The sequence below is a fragment of the Lagopus leucura genome, unplaced genomic scaffold (assembly GCF_019238085.1).
Source record: "Lagopus leucura isolate 7727_CA_CO unplaced genomic scaffold, USGS_WTPT01 Super-Scaffold_100059, whole genome shotgun sequence".
NCBI lineage: Eukaryota > Metazoa > Chordata > Aves > Galliformes > Phasianidae > Lagopus > Lagopus leucura.
This window is the reverse complement of record NW_024962305.1, coordinates 1,213,591-1,232,087: the sequence shown is the minus strand read 5'-3', so window position 1 is coordinate 1,232,087 and position 18,497 is coordinate 1,213,591. Positions and strand designations below refer to the sequence as shown.

The 18,497-nt window shown below is 55.2% G+C and overlaps 2 protein-coding genes across 3 annotated transcripts in view; both read right to left on the bottom strand.

Annotated features, from left to right (window-relative positions):
- The window catches only part of SCN4A (sodium voltage-gated channel alpha subunit 4), a 29,514-nt gene extending 19,468 nt beyond the window's left edge, over positions 1-10,046 (bottom strand). The window contains exons 1-7 of one of the 2 annotated variants that reach the window (XM_042886547.1): positions 9,933-10,046; positions 3,725-4,026; positions 3,343-3,461; positions 2,901-2,990; positions 2,322-2,450; positions 2,144-2,235; positions 512-808 (exon numbers count right to left, since the gene is read on the bottom strand). In XM_042886547.1, coding sequence (XP_042742481.1) covers positions 512-808; positions 2,144-2,235; positions 2,322-2,450; positions 2,901-2,990; positions 3,343-3,461; positions 3,725-3,988 — 991 coding nt within the window. In that variant the 5' untranslated portion in view covers positions 3,989-4,026; positions 9,933-10,046. The remainder of the gene's footprint in view (positions 1-511; positions 809-2,143; positions 2,236-2,321; positions 2,451-2,900; positions 2,991-3,342; positions 3,462-3,724; positions 4,027-9,932) is intronic. The other variant, XM_042886546.1, reaches the window with a different exon arrangement.
- Positions 10,047-12,573: 2,527 nt separating this feature from the next.
- LOC122188342 (vasoactive intestinal polypeptide receptor 1-like) overlaps positions 12,574-18,497 on the bottom strand; it is a 6,509-nt gene continuing 585 nt past the window's right edge. The window contains exons 2-13 of the mRNA XM_042886548.1: positions 17,786-17,900; positions 15,883-15,990; positions 15,328-15,437; positions 15,084-15,181; positions 14,818-14,950; positions 14,332-14,485; positions 14,047-14,107; positions 13,763-13,829; positions 13,606-13,697; positions 13,342-13,471; positions 12,779-12,820; positions 12,574-12,666 (exon numbers count right to left, since the gene is read on the bottom strand). Of these exons, the coding sequence (XP_042742482.1) occupies positions 12,574-12,666; positions 12,779-12,820; positions 13,342-13,471; positions 13,606-13,697; positions 13,763-13,829; positions 14,047-14,107; positions 14,332-14,485; positions 14,818-14,950; positions 15,084-15,181; positions 15,328-15,437; positions 15,883-15,990; positions 17,786-17,900 (1,203 nt within the window). The remainder of the gene's footprint in view (positions 12,667-12,778; positions 12,821-13,341; positions 13,472-13,605; positions 13,698-13,762; positions 13,830-14,046; positions 14,108-14,331; positions 14,486-14,817; positions 14,951-15,083; positions 15,182-15,327; positions 15,438-15,882; positions 15,991-17,785; positions 17,901-18,497) is intronic.

Below are 18,497 nucleotides of genomic sequence, written 5' to 3'. Positions count from 1 at the left end.
TGGATGCTGCCTCCCTCTTTGGGCTTTTGTGTTTGGGTCTGCCTCGTGGTCAGATTGATTGCACGAGGTGAGAAGTTCAAAGGCAGAGCCCATGTTTGGGGCTGAGCTTTCCCCAAGCCTGGGAGCCAAAAGAGTGTTGGTGGAATTAAAAAAAAGGAATAAAGCCACAATTACTCAGAAATCCCTAAGAAAACATGTTAGAGGCAAACGGAAACCTCCCTGGCAGATTTAATGCTGTATTTACGATTTCAGGTAGTGTTAAAAAAAAAACGAGCCAAACAAGAATAAACTACCATATTTTTTTGGCTTTTTCCCCGGCGTTTTTCCATCTGTCCCTCCTCTGAGCACGCACAACCCCTGCTCCACCCACTAGCTGTATCCTCTTGCAAAACCCAAATCCTGCTGAAGCACCTCAACGGGAAGACCCAGGGGAACAAACGCTCTTGGTCAGACATGGAGGAAGAATGGGGTAAATTGAAAACCACTGTGAAGGGTAGCAGTGAGTCCTTACCTTCGTCGTTGATGTAGGCTTCAAAATCAAAAGTGCTGTTGCCTGTGAAGTTGCCATCGATGCCATCAGTGAAGTTGCCGTAGAGCGTTGCGTTGGCCAACGTGGTGTCACCCAGCCCAAAGTCCCCCATCAGAGTGTCATTGAGGGGCGGCCACCTCACACACTTGTGCCGGAGGTTCCCCATGAAGAGCTGCAGGCCGATGAGGGCGAAGACGCTCAGGCAGAAGACGGTGAGGATCATGACATCCGAGAGCTTCTTCACCGACTGGATCAGCGCCCCGACGATCGTCTTCAGCCCTGGGAGGGAGTCGGCCCTGCTGAGCTAACTGCTCGTTTGCTCATGGAGGACGTGCTACGGTGCTTCCCAAAGCTCTGGGCTTAGCAGGGACACGGCTATGCCCAGTTTCACCCCATGGACCCAGACCCCACGTATCGGTGGGCACCGTCCCTTTTGCAGCAGGGCAGCCAGCTGTCCCCACGCCTTGACTTGGGCGTCGCAACTCACAGCCCACCCTTGCTGGCAGCCAGCCATTCCTTTCGTCTTTGAGTTTTTCCCAAACACCGCGATTTAGCTGTTTTTCAGCCCCAAACTGCTGAACGGGCCACAGCACACAGGCCAGCGATTCGCCAACCCAAGCGGCCGATGCCTTGCGCCGCTCTCGGCTTCGGCTGCACAGAAACCCCCATGACCCCAAACCCCGACATGTGCCGTCCTGCAGGCAGCCGGGAGCCAGCTGGTCCCTTCCAGAGAAACCCTCCGGCATCCGAGCACAGGGGATGGAAGTGACAGTTTGCATTAAGCACCGGGATTAACTCGCTTCCTCTGCAGACGGCGGCGGACTTTTGACGAGGAATTGTCTGCATGGGTGATGGGTGACACCGGGACATCCTGACACCGAGCTGCAGGCAGCTCAGAGCAAAGTGCATGGAGGCACATCCCCGAAGGCATAGGAATTTTATCCCTGCTGTTCCCCATTTGCCCAAACTATTTAGGTAAAATCCTGTTCTCCCAGGGCTCGTCTATGTTGGGAAAATGATTACGGCCACCCTTCAAAACCAGCTTATTTTTGCAGCTGCTATTTCTGCAGAGCCTCCTGGGGGGGAAGGCGTGCCAGAAATAAGAGCCCTGGCACTAAGAACAAAGTGCACTTTTTCCAAAGCGCAATTTTTAGCTTTGAGGGAGGAAATATAAAATTATTCAAATAGGAAGCCCAAAGATCTGGAAGATACAGGGACACAGTGAGAGTGGGATGATAAATTACCACTGCAATTTTATCTAATCTGACCAGTTGTTTCTGTGTCCACACGGGGTCTTGAAATGGTATCAGGTTTGGGAAGCATCCCTCAGAGCTGTTTGGTAACGTGTCCCTAATGCTGCACGATGGATATTTGGGGTTGATGTTAAATGTTCACTGCTTGCACTGAGAGCCATTAAATATCCCAATCCTGATAGCAGAGTGCTCAGCAATGGGGGGAAAGCATTTATGGCTCCAAGGACTGAGGAAACTGTAAGGATCGTGTTAACTGGGGGCATAAACCCAAAGAAGCATCCCCAAGAAGCCCTAAAAAAGCCACGTCTGGCAGGAGAGAAGCTTTTGCAGATGAAGCAGCGAGCACAGCTAATTGCCCCACCTGGTATCACCGTGATGGTTTTCAAGGCACGGAGGACACGGAAGGTTCTGAGAGCAGAGATGTTCCCCAGGTCCACAAACTCGGTGATGTAGCTGCAGGATGACAGAGGACAGGGCGTGAAGCTCACGCCACGCTGTCCCCAAGGTCCCCGAGGTCCCCAGGGTCCCCCTGCACTCACGCCATGGAGATGACCATGAAGTCCAGCCAATTCCACGGGTCGCGCAGGAATGTAAAGTCATTGATGCAGAAACCTCTGGACAGGATCTTGATGAGGGACTCGAAGGTGTATATTCCAGTGAAGGTGTATCTAAAAATGGGAATGGTGACTCAGGGGATGCTCGGGGGGGAGGCTCTCCCCTAACTTCCACTCAGTGTGGTCAGCTGGGACATCTCTCCACCTATGGGGACAATCCTGCACCACCTCTGACTGCTGTTGATGCACTATCAGCACCGTTTTCTCTTTAAACCCTACTGAGCCCTACTGTGCAGAACTGCAGCAAAAAAAAAAAACCAAAAAATTGCTTTTTTCCCTTCCTTTCAGATTTTGGGCAGCACTGAAGCACTTGTCTCTGCAATGCCTGATGCAAAGCGTGGATGTCCCTTCTTAAACGGGGGCATTTAGGATGGAGAGGGCCACCATCAGCTCCCAAGGACACTTCTGGTCCTCTGAAGGATGCCTGGATCACGACAGCCCTGTCCCAGCCTTGGTCCCATCCCTTCAGGCTGGGATGTCCCCCCATGTCCAGCAGGGACTTACTCCACGTTCTTGGACCACGCTGGGGGGTTGCTCATCGTCATAAACACACAGTTGGTTAAAATGGTGATCATGATGAACATGCTGAATAATTTACAACCTGGTCAAGGAGAACTGCTGCGGCTGTTGCCTAGACTCCCCCTTCTCATGGGTAGGAAGCCAAGAACTTCTCAGCTTGGAAGGCTTGGGCCTCATCTTAGGAAGCGCCACCATTTATAGGTGTTCTCCTTGTTCCAACCAAAATGATGCTAGGACAGCTCTTGGTGATTGCCACCAAATTGCCCCAAACCTTTGGCACCCGCTTCTGGGAAGGGACAAAAGCTCTAGCTCTGGATCCTGGTCATGGTTGGGGACCAACCCAATGAGAATTACTCATGAGACCACCGGAAAACACCCCCAGCCCTCTTCATCTTCCCTCCCAGCATCAGGACTGAAGCAAGGATATGAATGGATGAGCACTTTGATGGCTCCTCTCCGGATGGGGTGGAAGGGCCCCAGCAGGTAGAGCGCAGGCGTTGCCGAGAAGCGGAAGATGGACTTCCCTTTGTTGAGGACGATGAATGTCTGCAGAGAAAAGAGAGGTGAGACACAAATCGGCACAACCCCACGGATAAAGCGACGCCTTCTGAAGGGCGTATTTTGAATCTCCTGGTCAAGGAAGGGATGCTCTGCTTCAGAGGAGAAGGAACCAGAGCAACGTGGGGCTGTGGCTCACCAAGATGGGCTCAGGTGGGACCCAGAGGAATGGATGGAAGAAGGAGGAGCCCACGCTCTGAGCTTTGTAGGGCCTTGCACCAAACACCCACAGGCTAAGCACTCTCCCTCACCTTCTTATCCTTGTAGAAAGGGTCCAGGTCCTCCAGGGGGGTCCCGATGAGCTCCAAGGGGGGATCCCCATAGATGAGGGGCAGGTTCTTGCCAGCCTCCAGGTCACTGCTGGGCTTGAGCTCCTCTTCCTCAGGCATCTCCACCTGCTGCTTCTTTAGCTTGAGCGCCTTTGCCTCGGCGATGCGCTGCTCAATGGCAGCCAGCGAGGCGGGGGTGAAAGGGCGCAGGTTCTCGGGGCCCGGGATGTGCGGCAGGCCGGCCATGCTTTCATTCTGCTTGCGGGACGCCTGCGCCCGACCTGCTGGGGAGAGCGGGGTTCAGAAAGTGGTGCTGGATGGGAACAGTTTGGGGCTTTTATTGAGGTTGGTCGGTGACCAGTGGGGACAACGAAGGCGTTTGTGAGCTTGGTGATGGGAAGTTCTTGGTTGGCTTTTGCAGTTGGCTTTCTTCCAGCCAACAGCTCCAAAACCACTGAGATCACAAGAAAAATGCTTGGGTTGCATGCGGATATCGCATCCAAACGGACACACCTGGGTTCCATGCACCCTGCTTCCCCCTTCCCCTCTCAAAGCCAACCGAAAAAGCATCATCTCACTCACTGCCGTTCTCCCTGGCGCTGCACCAGCTGGCTCATGAGGTATGCAGTTTCACAACCAAGGTTGCTCAACCAAATCAAACACCTTCAGCACCAGTGGCACTGCTCCAGCTCTTTGCAAAGGACCAAAGCTTTCCTCTTACGTGCAAGCAAGAGGTTCCTCGGTCAGAAGACCTCAGTCCTGGTGGTTGGTGGTCATTTCCCAGCACCAATCCCATCGGTAGGAACCTGAGTGCCCTACAGCACTGCATGGCTCTGCTCTGGAGGGGGAGGAGCTGAAGTCGTATTGTGAGCCAAAATAAGCAAGAATGGCTCTTATAGAAATCTTCTCCAGACCAGAACTGGGGGGGCCGTTGGGGGGAGAGGTGAGGGTGGCCCCACTGAAAAGCAGAGCAACAAAAAGAGATGCGGGGAGCAGGTGGGGAGCAGGTTTCCCCCCCAGCTTCATAAACCCAACTCACAGAAAACCCAACCCATGTCATTCTATCATCCTACGAAACAGGAAAATTCAGTCTGAATGAGCAGTGCTGCCAGGAGCAGAGTCCTGAAATGTTTTGGGGAGGGTGAGGCAAGGGACGTGCCCCCTCCCCAGGACGAGCATCCCACCGACCAGCAGCGCCCTGAGCATCACGCCCGATGCTTTGTGCAGTGCTACAGAGCAGCTGAGCCTGACAGAGCGTTAGGATCAGTACTCCTCACACCCCAGCCCTGAACTGCCTTGCTGGATGCTGAGAGCTGGAAACCCTTTGTAATTAGGGAGAACATTTGTAGGTCCGTTGGGAGCAGACCCTTGGTGCATCGGATCGATGCGTTCCTGCAGTGATTGTAAAACCCAGCGATAAAAGCAAAGGCGAAGGGAGGTATTGATTTCGCATCGCTGCGGATGGCTGCGTTGAGGAACTGCCACGCTCCCTTGCTGTTGCTGAGCTGCATCTCATTGTGCAGAATGGATTTCCTTCTGCCAAAGGCCGCTGATCCCTGCAGTGGTGGCACAGCGCCGGGGCTCTTCGTGCTCAGTGGTGTTGTGATGCAGCTTCCAAATGCTGCTGGGAGAGGCATGGACCTATAGCAACCCTGCAGCAAACCCTATAAGTGCATAGGGTGCTGCGCGGCCCACGTCCTGCCCCATAGAACCCACAGCACAGCCCTATCCCCAGTGCATGGTGCCGGTGGAGGCGGCCGAGCCTCCAGCTGCTGCCGGCCATCAGGCTTGGGGTCGGGTTTCCACAGCTCCATGACTCTGCTCATTCCTCCCTGCTGGGAGCCGGGGCAGGAGGGGAAAGTGTGTGCACGACCCCAGCTTCGCTTTTGACCCTATGTTTGCTTTTTGCTGGGCTGAACATTGCATGGCCATAGGGTACAAAAGGGAGATGCTGGGGCTAAGCAGGAGGTCCTCCAAAGGGATGCTGTTGTGTCCACTTGGGGTTTGCTCCTCTGCGGCCTCCAGGCCCACCATCCCCTTTGGGGATACCCAGAGGTGCAAGATGTTAGCCACATCCAAGATCTGAAGCTCCTGCATTGGAGCCACCAGTTGGACTCCATGATCCCCACTCACCCCTTGCAATTCAGGATATTCACCGATTCTACACTCAATCTCTGCTTCCCGAAATAGAAGGGCTCAAATGCAGACCTGCACTGCTGTCCCAATGAACCCATGCCCCACGCTGGTGTGGGGCTGGCAGAAGGGTCCCACTGCCCTGGGGGCACTGCCAGCCTCTGGCACCTGCTTGAATCTGGGGCCAGGCCCACCAGCTTAGGATCAGAGGAGAATGCTCCACAAGGCTTCTTTTCCCCACAGATAAGTGTTGGTTTGATGGGACACCAGTGCCTCTGTGACAGTGCCTACAGTGCTCCAGCAGGGATAAAACCACCCCAGTGCCAGGGGCATGGTGTGAACAGCTCATCAGAGGCACACAGAGCCTCAAGTCCAAGAAGAGCACCGACCTGCGCGGCCACCAGAAGTGCAAAGCAGCTCCCTTCACCCAAGTGCTGCTCAGCCAAATGCATAACATCAGGGGCATCCCTGCAGCGGGGATTAGCAGGAGAACAATTAGCTCGTGCCCCGACAGCAGCCAGCAGCCAGCTCTGCCCACGTGTGGAGCTGTGAGAAATTGATGCTGGGGGATGGAGGCAAGCCAGCACCTGGTGGCTGAAGGGCTGCGGGATGGAAAGCAGAGCCTGCCGTGCACCAACACAGCACGACACAACAGAGCATCACAGTGCAGCACATTCCAACACAACACAGCATAAAACAGCACAGAACAACGTAACTCAACACAGTCCAGCACGGCACAGAACAACCAACACAACCCAACCCACCTCACACAAAACAATGCAGTACAGCTCAGCACAACAGAGCACAACCCAAGACAGCACAATCTGACACAACCCAACACAACATAACCCAACACAGCACAACACAGCCCTGCATGAGGGGAAGTGGCTTCCCTCCTGACAGCAATATCTGGATTTGGGGATTGGTGGTGAACGTGAGTCCCAAACGGGGAAGGGCAGAGGGATGCTGGAGGGCAGCACCGTGGATTTGGCTGTGCAGAGCAAGCTGGGGAGCACAGGGACCCTTTGCGTGGAACCCCACTGGCACACATTGCTCAGAGCCTCACTCTTCTCCTTCCTTACTGCCTGCACCCCAAAACCAGCTGAGAACCCAGGTTGACTCCATCCCTTGCTCATTTATCCCCATCTGAGGGTGCAGGATGGGGTGGCAGCCGCAGTGGGGAGCAGATGTGGGATTTGGGGATGAGCAGAAAGCAGCGGAGGGCAGGGCCAGGCCCAGGCTGGGCAGAAGGAGCCCAGATATCACCAAAGCCTCTTGATCCTGGCTGGGAAGCAGGACACCGCGCCGTGGTGGCAATGCCATTGGCTGCCATTGGTTTTGTTTGTGGATATTTAAGGTTATGATGGTGCTCGAGTGCAAGGGGTGACACAGGTCTTTGCTGATGGCTGGAGGAAAGATAATCCTGGTATTGTTTTAAGGATGCTGTGGCTTGAGAAAGTCCTGTGGAGCGCGTTTTTGCCCTTCCTCCCTCCCAAAAACAAAAACAAAAAAAAGGGAAAATGGAGAAAAATGTCAGCGTTTTATTTTTGCTGGGAATAGTGCAGGCAGTGGGGAGCTGTGCTTGAAGATTTAACACTGCGCAGAGCAAAGCCCAGGGAGCTGCACGAGTGTTTGTGGGATTCGACGAGTTTCCAGCAGCAACTGGGACAAACAGCGCAGCTCCGCCGGGCGAAAGGAGCCCATTTATAAACAACTTTATGTCCCTTTCGGTAAGACAACAGCGTGCTGCTTCACAGCCTGATGTTTGCTATCCCCAGATATACGGCCGTGCCTCAATGCTTGGCTGTGACTGCATTACAAAGCCGACCTGGGAAGATATGCAACGTCTCCAAGTTGTTCTCTTGCGAATAAATGCCCCTCCTGACCCCAAGGGGGATGCAGCCCCCTCTCAGCTCCCCATACCCGTGCTCTGTCTGTTGGCTGCCCTGCTTTAAGGGTTGCTTTTTGCCAGCATTCAGCTGTGATTTCCGGAGGTTTTTTGGTGTCTGGAAATCCCCACAGGCGATGCTGCTCCAGCTGCCCTCCCAGTGCTGCTTGGTGCTTTGGTGCATTCCGGAATGCAGGAATTCAGGATGCTTCCAGACAGCATCTGTCATGCTGGGAGCAGGGCAGCAAAACAGGAGAGCTGCCTTTGGAAAACAATGCCATGCTCCTCAGTGTCACCACGGTCCCTCCACTCGGTGGGGACCAGCAGAGGTCACCCACTGGACACACAGCAGCACCCGCACCGCTGGGACGGATGCGTGGCCTAAAGCAAAAGTGCATGCTGGGTTTTCGGGTGGGATTTTTGCTTCCTCGTGGTGTGCTTCGGAGGAAGGACTGCCCCTGTTGTAAGTCTCTGAGCAATGGGTGCCAGTGGGGTTCCACGCAAAGGGTCCCTGTGCTCCCCAGCTTGCTCTGCACAGCCAAATCCACCGTGCTGCCCTCAGCATCCCTCTGCCCTTCCCCATTTGGGACTCACGTTCACCACCAATCCCCCAAATCCAGATACTGCTGTCAGGAGGGAAGCCACTTCCCCTCATGCACCCCACAAAGGGAGGAACACGCCAAGCTTCTGCTTTCTGTCTTGCTCAGCCCTTCTCCCCTCCTCCTGCCCTGAACCCGTGAGCTGTGTGGAAATTAATTTCACGATATCCACTGGTTGCTAATCATCCTGTATGGGACATGGGCGCTTTAATGCCCCCACGGTACCCTGCTGTACTCGGAGCTGGGGGTGGCACACATAGGCTGCAAGCTGCGAAGTCCTGGGATGCTCTGCTGCCCGCAGATGGAAATAGGAGGTTGCAACATCCCCCAGCAACTGATGGTAACCCCGTCCTGCCCAGGCTGGGAGCGGGGTGGCAGCTCATCCCAGAGGGGGTGACAACGGGCACCAAGGGTGCACAGTGGTGGGAATGGGTCCTCAGGATGGAGATCACACAGGCTTTGCAATACTGTGGTCCCTGCAGCACCACATCCTAAAGGATTTCCCCCCATTGGAATTGGACACCTCCGGACCCAAACTGATCCACGTTGGACCCTCGTGCCCTTATTTCTTGCATTATTCCTCCACCATCACCTACCACAAAGCACCTCCTGCTTCATGCCCGACTGCTTCTCCCTTCCTTCCCCAACTCCATCAGACTTCCCACGAGAACACACAACCTCAGGGACCCTTTGCCCCGGGTGTGCACAATGCTCTCCAAATATTAGCACAGCTGAATCCCGTGGGACTCAGCGTCCCTTGCCCAATTCCCATAAAAGTGTCTGTTATTACATCAGGGATTTTCCTGGAACAGCTCAGAGCATCACCACCCACACTTGCATGGTCTCCATACAACAAGGACACGTCCAACCATCCTGCTGGTGTTCTGCAAGTGATGCTCAGTGATACCCACTATTAAATATTTTGCAGCGCGTCCCCATATTTTGGCCACATCTCCATGCAGTGGTGTGGGCAGAGGACGAATTGTTTGTGCCCCGTGGGACAGCGACTGTCACCATGGATGGGAGGACCGTGGTGTCTGGCCCCCCCAAAGCGGCCCTGGCGATGCCCCATGCACCAGGAACGGGGGTTCTCACCCCAAATCAGAGCTGAATCCCACCCTGTTCTCCTGTTTTGTGCAGACTGGGGACGTAGAGGTGCGTCCCTGTGGGGACAGCGCCTTTGGAAAGGGGACACTGCGCAGCACAGCAGACCTTTCCTGCAACCTTGGCTTGGCCCAGGCCGGGTTTATATTTAGATCCCCTTATATTTAGGAAGAGAAGCCAGGAGAAAGGCGACTTGGGACTTTTCAGCCACCCCCAACCCTCAAAGCCACCGGACTGCCGGTGTCACCACAGTCACCGCGTCCCAGTGCCCTTCTGAGCACCGCCACCCCCCGTCCCCATCTGTTTTTGGCACGGGGGAGGGGGGGCTGAAGGCAATAAACCCCCCAACACCCACCTCCTGCAGCGGTGCCCCATGGCACAACCCCAAGAAGAAAGAGGAACCCAGGGCCACGCGAGCCCCTTCCCAGCAGCCCGATGCTGTCCCAGGGCTGGACCCGGCGCTTACCGTTGGGTGGAAAAAGCGAAATCCCAAAGAGAGAATTTTCGGGGCCAGAATTTCCCTCTCCTTCGGCTCCTTTGGCTCCGCGAGCGCCTGTTGGCAGCGCAGCTGCTGCTGCTGTCAGATGGTCATGAGTGAAACCTGAGGACACGCGGATCCTTCAGGTACCCTCGGCCGTCTCAGCTGTGGCATTCGTTCCCCGCGGCGCCAATCAAGGGGGTGGCAGCGCCCGGCCCCGTTAGCACAGACCCTTCCGGGGTCCATCTGCTCCAACGTGCCCCAAAAAGGTCCCGGGACCACATCCCTGAGCGATGTGATGCTGCACCCATCCTGCTTCAGCACTTTGTGTCCCCATGTGCCGTGCTGTGCCGGACCCAGAAGTCATATCCAGCTCAGGGATGGTGTGAGAAGGTGTCCTGGTGTGTGTTCTGCCTTTCCTGGGGGGGACTTTGGGTGCTGTTCTCATGTTTTGGGGTGCACGGCAGGCGAGGGGGCAGTGAGGAGGGTGCAGAAGGTCCATACCCATCTCGTAGGGTTGATCCCTTCTGGGGTGCAGCAACCACCTGGCCTGGTCTGAAGGCTTCATGCCACCCTTCTGCTGCCTCTCTGGCCCCAGACACCCCACAGCCATCTTCCCCAAATCAATGAGCACCCACCACCAAGGGAAGAACCCCGGCTTTGCACCGAGGGGTTTTCTCCAAGCCAGCAAAGAGCAGCCCCGGTGCATTTGCAGGTGTAGGGCAGGGATGGGGACATCCCCCTGCTGTGGCTGTGGGGACTTTCCTGTTGGTGGATCCCAGCCCTACCACTCCTAGGAAGCCTTTATAATCTTGTGTTTTTCTTCGCACGCAGCCTAGGGCAAACCCTATGGGGAGCACGCGAGGATGGGAGCACCAGGATGTGCCCCTGGGGGCTGTGGGCACCGCAGGGTGGGCACAGACTGGGGGGTTGGGTACCCGGGGTACCCATGACGCTGAAGTGGGTGCAAAATCCAGCAGCGAAAGCGCCTTTGGGGTGGGAGAATGGGGTTTGGTGCCGAGCACTGCGCACGGGATCTGTGTGAGGCACATCCCAGAGCGGGGATGGAGATGGGGGTGAAGCTCTGCGGGCACCCAGCAGTGGGCAGCGAACCCCTTACCTTCCTCTCGTGGTGCTGGGGGGGGCACAGTCCTTCGGTGCCGGCGATCCTGGGACAGCCGTAGGGCCGCTGTGGTTTCGGGGCTGTCCCGTGGATCCTCTGTCACCGCCCGCGGCGTAGGGCCGCAGTGCCACCCACCGGCCCCAAGCAAAACACCCCCCCGAGGCAAAACACCGCCCCGGCTGCATCCCCAGGGAACGGGGATCGATGGATTCAGCGCCATAGGGAAGACCCGGCCCCGTTGTGCCACCCCATATAGGCTGCTATAGGGCACGGTGCATGTAGGGGTGCAGCAGAGCTGCTTCTGGCACATTGCGTGCCCTCCGTGCCCACCATGAGCTCCTGCCTTGCAGGCATTGGGGGTACCGTGGATTAAATGCCTGGCAAGCCCTAAAATAGGGGATTTGGGGTGCTGTTTTAACCCCACTGCCAGCAGGAAATAAATGCAAACCCGATGCTTTGCAAAGCTTTATGTCCATGGTGACACTGAGCATCCCCAGCCCCAGTGAGTCTGTGACCTCCTCTCCCCACCTGAATCAGCCTCCATGGTGAGCAGAGGGGGAGCATCCTCCAGCTCACCCCACATCGGGTCTGGGGTCTGCTGCCTCTTAGTGAGACCAGGTGGGATATCAGGAGATCTGGTTGCCTGAGATGAGGACAGTCTGTGGGGTTTATTTAAAGTGGGGCATTTGGCCATGCGGAGAAATTACAACCCAGAAAGCCTGAAAAGCTCTGCTGAGATTGGTGGATCAGAACAGCCAGGAGAGGTCTGGGAAGGGGCATCTGACACCTTTCTGGATGCTGGGACAGCATTAACCAGGGCAGGAGATGGGGTGCTGTGAGCAGAATGGGCTGCAGTGGTGGCTTCTCCCACCCCATGATGGCTGCTGGAGGCTGTGAGTTGACATCTTCCCATAAGGGAATGCATTTCTTAAGTAAAAGAAGGGGAAAAAAAAACATTGGTGGATCCCTCCAGTGTTGAAACCACCTCAGCTGTCATTCTAGTGCCAAATGAAAAATGCCAGGTGTCCTTCAAGCTGGTCCTCAGCTCTTAGCTGGTGCAGATGTGGGGAGATGGGCAGCTAAAACTTCAGGATATGCATTCCATCCCCATCCCATCCCACCTCATCCCATCCCATTCCAACTTACCCCATCCCATCCCACCCCAATCCACCCTATCCCAACCTCATCCCAATCTCATCCCAACCTCATCCCATCCCAACCTCATCCCATCCCATCCCACCCCATCCCACCCCACCCCATCCCATCCCATCCAATCCCATCCCATCCCACCCCATCCCATCCCATCCCATCCCATCCCATCCCATCCCATCCCATCCCATCCCATCCCCCATCCCATCCCATCCCATCCCATCCCACTCCACCCCAAGCCCCCACACCATACGTCCAGAGCCATGCACTTAGAGTGCAGGACCCAGAACCTACAAATCCCCTTTGGTTCTAGGACCACCATCCTTAGGGAGGAATGTCCCCTGACCGCCATCCTCATCAAGCAGTGAAGTCTTGGGTCGCCATGTTGAAGACGTTGCTCTCCATGGATGACTGCCACTTGCCCCAGTTTCTCTTGATCTCAGCCTGGACCTGAAGTGACACCAGGATTTGTGCTGGCAGTTGGGGCACCCATAGGTGCTGCACTGCTCCATGAGGGGCTTGGGTGCCAGCAAGGGGGATCCCGTGTGTGTTGGACGCCCACCTCCCCGTTCAGGAAGCAATACAGCAGAGCCACCAGGAACCCCTAAAAACACAGAAACAGCAAATTTCAGCCAAAGAGAAGGGCTATGTGCACCCTACTCTATGGGGTGGAGTAGGATGGGATGGGATGAGGTAGGGAGGGATGGAGATAGGGACAGGATTGGGATGGAATACATTAGGAAGGAATGGGATGTGAAAGGATAGGGATAAGAAGGGAAGAGAGGGGATGGGATGGAGATGGGAAGGGATAGGAATAGGAAGGGATGGAGATGGTATAGGAAAGTATAGGATGGAAACGGAGATGGGGATGGGATGGGGGTGGGATGAGGGTGTGAATAGGATGGAGTAGGTTAGGAAGGGATGGGGATGGGACAGGAAAGGATGCAATAGGGTTGGATGGAATGGGATTGGAAGGGGTGAGATAGGAAGTGATGGGATGGGAGAGAAGGGATGGGGATGGGAAAGGATGGTATGGGAAAGGATGGGGCTGGGAAGGGATGGGGCTGGGAAAGCTTATGGTGGGATGGGGTGGGATTTCAGCTGCCCATCTCCCCACGTCTGCACCTGGTAGGAACCGAGGACCAGCTCAAAGTACAGCCGGGCATCCACACCGATGTGCTCAGGGAAGAGAGCAAACACCACGTAGTGCACCCCAAAGAGGGGGATGAGGAGCAGCGTGGACTTGGTCAGCCTCCTGTGGAGAGGACAACATCAGCAGAGCTGAATTTCGACGATTTTGGAGATTTTGGTGGCCCTGAGCCATCCTTTGTTCTCCTCCAAGGAAACCTACGTCCCCCCAACAACCCAGGTGTGGGGAGCTGCCCTCACATGTACTGCTGCTTGTAGTTTTTGCTGATGTCTGGGGATCGGATCTTCTGCGCCAACATCCTGGTGACATTGAGGAAGATGAGGAAGTTCACCTGCCATTGGAGCTTGTCTCAGAGCCCTGCTCTGAATGGGATGCTTGGGGTGGGGACATACTCACAAATATGGCCAGGAGGATGGGAGCCTTGATCACCCACCAGTAGGGGCTGCTGTAGTCATCCCAGCACCTGTGGGAGAGGAGAACAAACCCGTTTACAGCTCAGGTCTCATTCTCCTGCATCGTTTGCATAGGGGTCTTCAGGCCCCACCAGAAAGCAGACGCAGCATTAAAATAAATTGTTGCCCCATTCCTTCCATCCTGAGCTTCCCTAGCAAGAGGGCTGTCCCCTTGGCTTGCACAGGGGGCACGTGGGCAAGAGGAAGAGGAGAAGTGGCTGCCCTTACCCATGGTTGTCGTACTGCAGCCTGGTGGCCACCCACACACACAGCGCCAACATGGGGACACCTGTAGGGACACAGTGTCACCCCACAGCTCTGGCACCTCCCTCCAACCCTCGTCCACAACCCCACATCCTGGGGCCCTGGAGATGACAGCAGTTTTTTCCAGGGCTTAGAAAGGGATGATGGCCGTTGACGGTGATGCGTCACCTCCCGGTCCATTCCTACATCTAACCCAGCTCCTGGGTTGCACCCTGGGAGCCCCCAGAGGGGTCAGGGTCACGGGCTCACCCCATCCAGTGAGGATGTAGCACCAGATGTAGCTCCGGTCAGAGGTGAAGGTGAGCAGCAGCAGGGTCTGCAGGTACATGCCTTCCACCAGCAGCCAGTAGAAGTTGGCCAACACTGAGTACTGCACAAAGGCAATGGATGCTTTGCACTTCACCTGTGAGGGTGAGGCAGAGGAAAGGTTCAGTGGTGCTGAGACCCAAACGGAGAGAACCTTGAGGGCGAGAACACTGTCTGTACAGACAAATCCCACAAAGAGAGATGCTGCTGTGAACCTCCTGATGCCCACCCAAGCCTGTCTGGGAGACATTTCTGAAGACAGTTCTTGATCTAGTGGTTATCTGCCCTGCCCATGAGGTTGGAATGAGGTGATTTCTGAGGTCCTTTCCAACCCAACCATTCTATGATTCTATGACTCTGTAGTCACTGCTTCTGTGTTTCTTATTTTTGTTTCTTATTGCTCTGGACCAGCACACGTCAGCACCTCACCGTCGACATGGTGCAGTGGTCAACAGACTCATCAGAGAAGAGGACGGCGTCCTTGATGAGCACAGCAGCTCCACGTAGGATGAAGGAGGAGAAGAAGTGGATGTGGATGGAGTTCCTGGTACAGTGCAGCTTCCTATGGAAGAGACATGCTGTGTTCATGAGGAGAAAGGGAATTTGGGGGGGTTTTAAGACATCCATGGGGCATCTCTGTGAGGGAGGATCTGGACGCCTCCCAGCTCTGCTCGTAGGTTTTCCTCCAGCCCTACCTGAAGCAGGAGAAGATGCCAATGGCCAGGAACAGGGCTGCCAGGGACGTGGAGTAGCCACAGGTGTAGAGCACCTTCATGGTGATGAAGTAGCCTCTCTGGAAGGAAAAGCACCAGCTAAAGCAGGTGATGGGAGTTCCATCCACGTTGGGTTGCACAAGGTTTGTGCAATCATCCAACCAAGCTATGGATCCACTAAACAACAAGGGTGAGGCCCCTGGTAGACCTGAAGGCACCCACTTGCCTTGGCCTCGGTGTTGTTGCTGCTCCCAGCAGCCTCCAGCTCGCAGGCGCTGTAGTAGGGTGGGCTGGGGGGACTCCATCCCACCTCAGTGCAGTTCCTATGGATCAGTGCTGCGGGGAGAAGAGGGGTCTGAGCCACTTGCTGGTCCCAGCTTCTCCATCAGCATCCCAAAAATGCCCACTCGTACCACAAACATCGTGGCAGTGCCCAAATGCTGACAGCCAGCCAGGAGCATGGTGGGCACCATGGGAGCACAAGCACACCCCATCCCTATGTGCTGTGCCAACGGGGCAGCAGTTGGGTCTACAGCTGGAGAAAGGGGCTGGGGACTGTTCTGCTGCCACCCAATTGGAGAAGGTGCCACCGAGCTCTGCCCAAGAGGGAGAGCATCCTCTGGGTGACGAGAGGGCTTGGGGATGTTCCTGATTGGCATCATCCCATCCACCCATCCTTTGAGTTGTGCTGCTCGTGAGGTTTTGGAGAGGGTGGAGCGGTGGGACCAAGGGACCAGGTTGGGATACCATAGGGTGAGCACTCGCATTCATAGCTCTGCACCTTTGGACTTCTTGAAGATGTGGGGGACATCAGGACAGGTGACAGCATAGGACTGACCCACAGGCATGGCTGGCCAGCAGCTCACCCCGTCCCACGCTGTCCGGCAGCCTACAGAGGGACAGGATGGGATGATCTGAGGATGTGGCCACCAAACTGCCACCTCCAAGAGTCCTGTCCTAATGGAAGGTGACGGGAGGATCTGGGGGATCCAGGGGAGCCAGCAGCTTTCCAGGAGCGGTGTGGCCAGCAGAGACACTCCATCCTCTAAGAACATGCAAAGGTCTCCCAGGATGACACAGGAGGGAATAAAACAGAGGGAGGGGAGGATGGGGACACGCCGAGAGCAGATGCAGCTGTGGGACATCGCCCTGGAGGAAGAAAGCAGTTACTGCACCATGAGACTTTTGCTGGAGAGCAAATAGCTGCACTTCACTCCTTTCCTCAGCCCCATGTCAGCGTTTCAAGGTCTCCCAAATTGCCTTGGAAACGAGCAGGAGAGACCCAGACATCACACTTCAGGACAGCTCTCCTCGCACACGGATGTGATTAACCTTGCAGGTATACGTTATTAACCTGGAGCCACTTCTATTCCCAGCTAGGGAGTGTGGGCTCAGACACGTTTAATTAGTTTCCTCTGAATTCTGCAAGGTATCTGGCCAGGATGGAGAGATCTGCAGGGCTGGCCTTGCAGCACTGAGGTATGTCTGCACTTCTGCAGGAGAATGAAGCATGGGACTGTTTCTGCAAGGGGTTGCTTTATTTTTGGGGGGCATCTGGATACGTCTATGTGCTGTCCCATAAGTGCATCCATCTCTTGCAAGGCCAGTCAGGAGCTGCACAGAGAATAAAGTCATTGGGATGGAGAGATCCCTCTTCCCACTCCATCTCCCTTTCCTGACCTGCTGCGACCCCAAACCCCACATTCTTCATGGTTATGCAGAATGGGAATGAGCTTCCCAAGGAGAAGAAGTGAAGAGGAAAGGAGCGTTCCCCATTCTCTGATGGGACTCTGCTGCTCAGCATTCCCATGGGCTCACCATGGGCAGAGGTCGTGCTGTTGGCTGCTGCCCCGTTTCTGGCTGCTCTCCTGGTGGCACCTGCACACCTTTACACGGTTATCTGCACCCAGACAGCCCACAGCAGAATGCCAGAGCAGGAAACTTGTGATAAAACACTGACTTTAATTGCTCTTTTCTGCCTCTTGGCTATTTTCCTGAAGTGATTCCTTCCCCTGGCTGCAGAACGGACCTTTTCCAATCAATGTGGCTTTCCTGTGCTAAGAGGAGGCGCTTCGTCCCCGCACTCTTGCTTATGCAATTATGCACCTCAACGTGCATTTATTGAGGCGCTTCATTTCTACATTTGTATTATCTGAGACCCATTGAATGACGCATTTCTTATTCACTGGGAGATAATTTTTACCCAGAATTTGAGGCAAGCTGCGTCGGGGGATGGAAATTGAATCCGGTTAAACAAAATGTCCAAAAGCAGCGCTTTAAAAATGGTTAATTTATTATTATTACCTCCCCCCACCCACCCCACCCAACATCCAATTAGTTAATCTGCTTAAAAGTCCCGGATATGTAAAAATTGAGTTGCTCAAAACATGTTCTGCATTAAAGCCGAGTGAATCAGGGAGGGGAAAGGGGTGAGGGGCGCTGCGCAATGCTGACGGTGGTGAGCAGGGGGCAGATGGGGGCACAGCGCCCTGCGTGGCAGGGTGAGGGTCAGTGCCATAACTGTGGGGCTCTGCTCCCCGATGGCTGTTTGCACACCGTTGTCCCCCAGGTGCAATCCCAGTCCCCTCTCTCCCTTCTCCTTGAGGCTCTCCAAGGATTCTGCCACCCCTCCACCGCCACCCAACCCCGCGGCAAACCCTCTTCCCATGCACGTTGGTTCTCACCTCGCTGCCCACCGGCGGATGGTGTTTGGCTCTCGCTCCTGATGGCCTGCAGGCACTCATCCTCTCGCTCTTGGAAGTAGAGGACGATGGAGCAGTCGGGATGCGTCGCTTGCACCTGGTGGGGGGATGCGCTGGCTGACCCCGACCCACACTGCCCCATTCAGTGGCAGCTGCCCGCAGCACAGCCCTGACATTTCCCCAGCTTTCAGCTGTTTGCTTTGTGCACATCATCAAGAACCGCAATTAACTCTAATTCCCTCCTAGGAGCTTCAGGGCACCACTCAGACGACAAAAACAGAGGGGCCAGCCCAACCGGAGAACCACAGCGAGGGATGAGGAAGTATTTGTTGAGATAAATTTATCGAGCCCATCTGCCCCTCAACAAACCCCCTCAGCTTTTGGTTTGTGAGCAGAAATGATGAGCGCTCCTCACAGCCAAACGCACCTTTGGAGCCGATCCACCACCGTGCCTCAGTTTCCCCATCTGGGGAAGGGGCCGATGCCATCGCTCTCCTTACAAAGCCCTGAAGCTTTGTGAGACATTGTAAGACACACATGAGCACCCCGACTCTTTTTTTTTTTTCTTCTTTAAAAAAAAAGATTTCCTTTTCCTTCCTTCCTTCCTTCCTTCCTTCCTTCCTCCCTTCCTTCCTCCCTTCCTTCCTTCCTTCCTTCCTTCCTTCCTTCCTTCCTTCCTTCCTTCCTTCCTTCC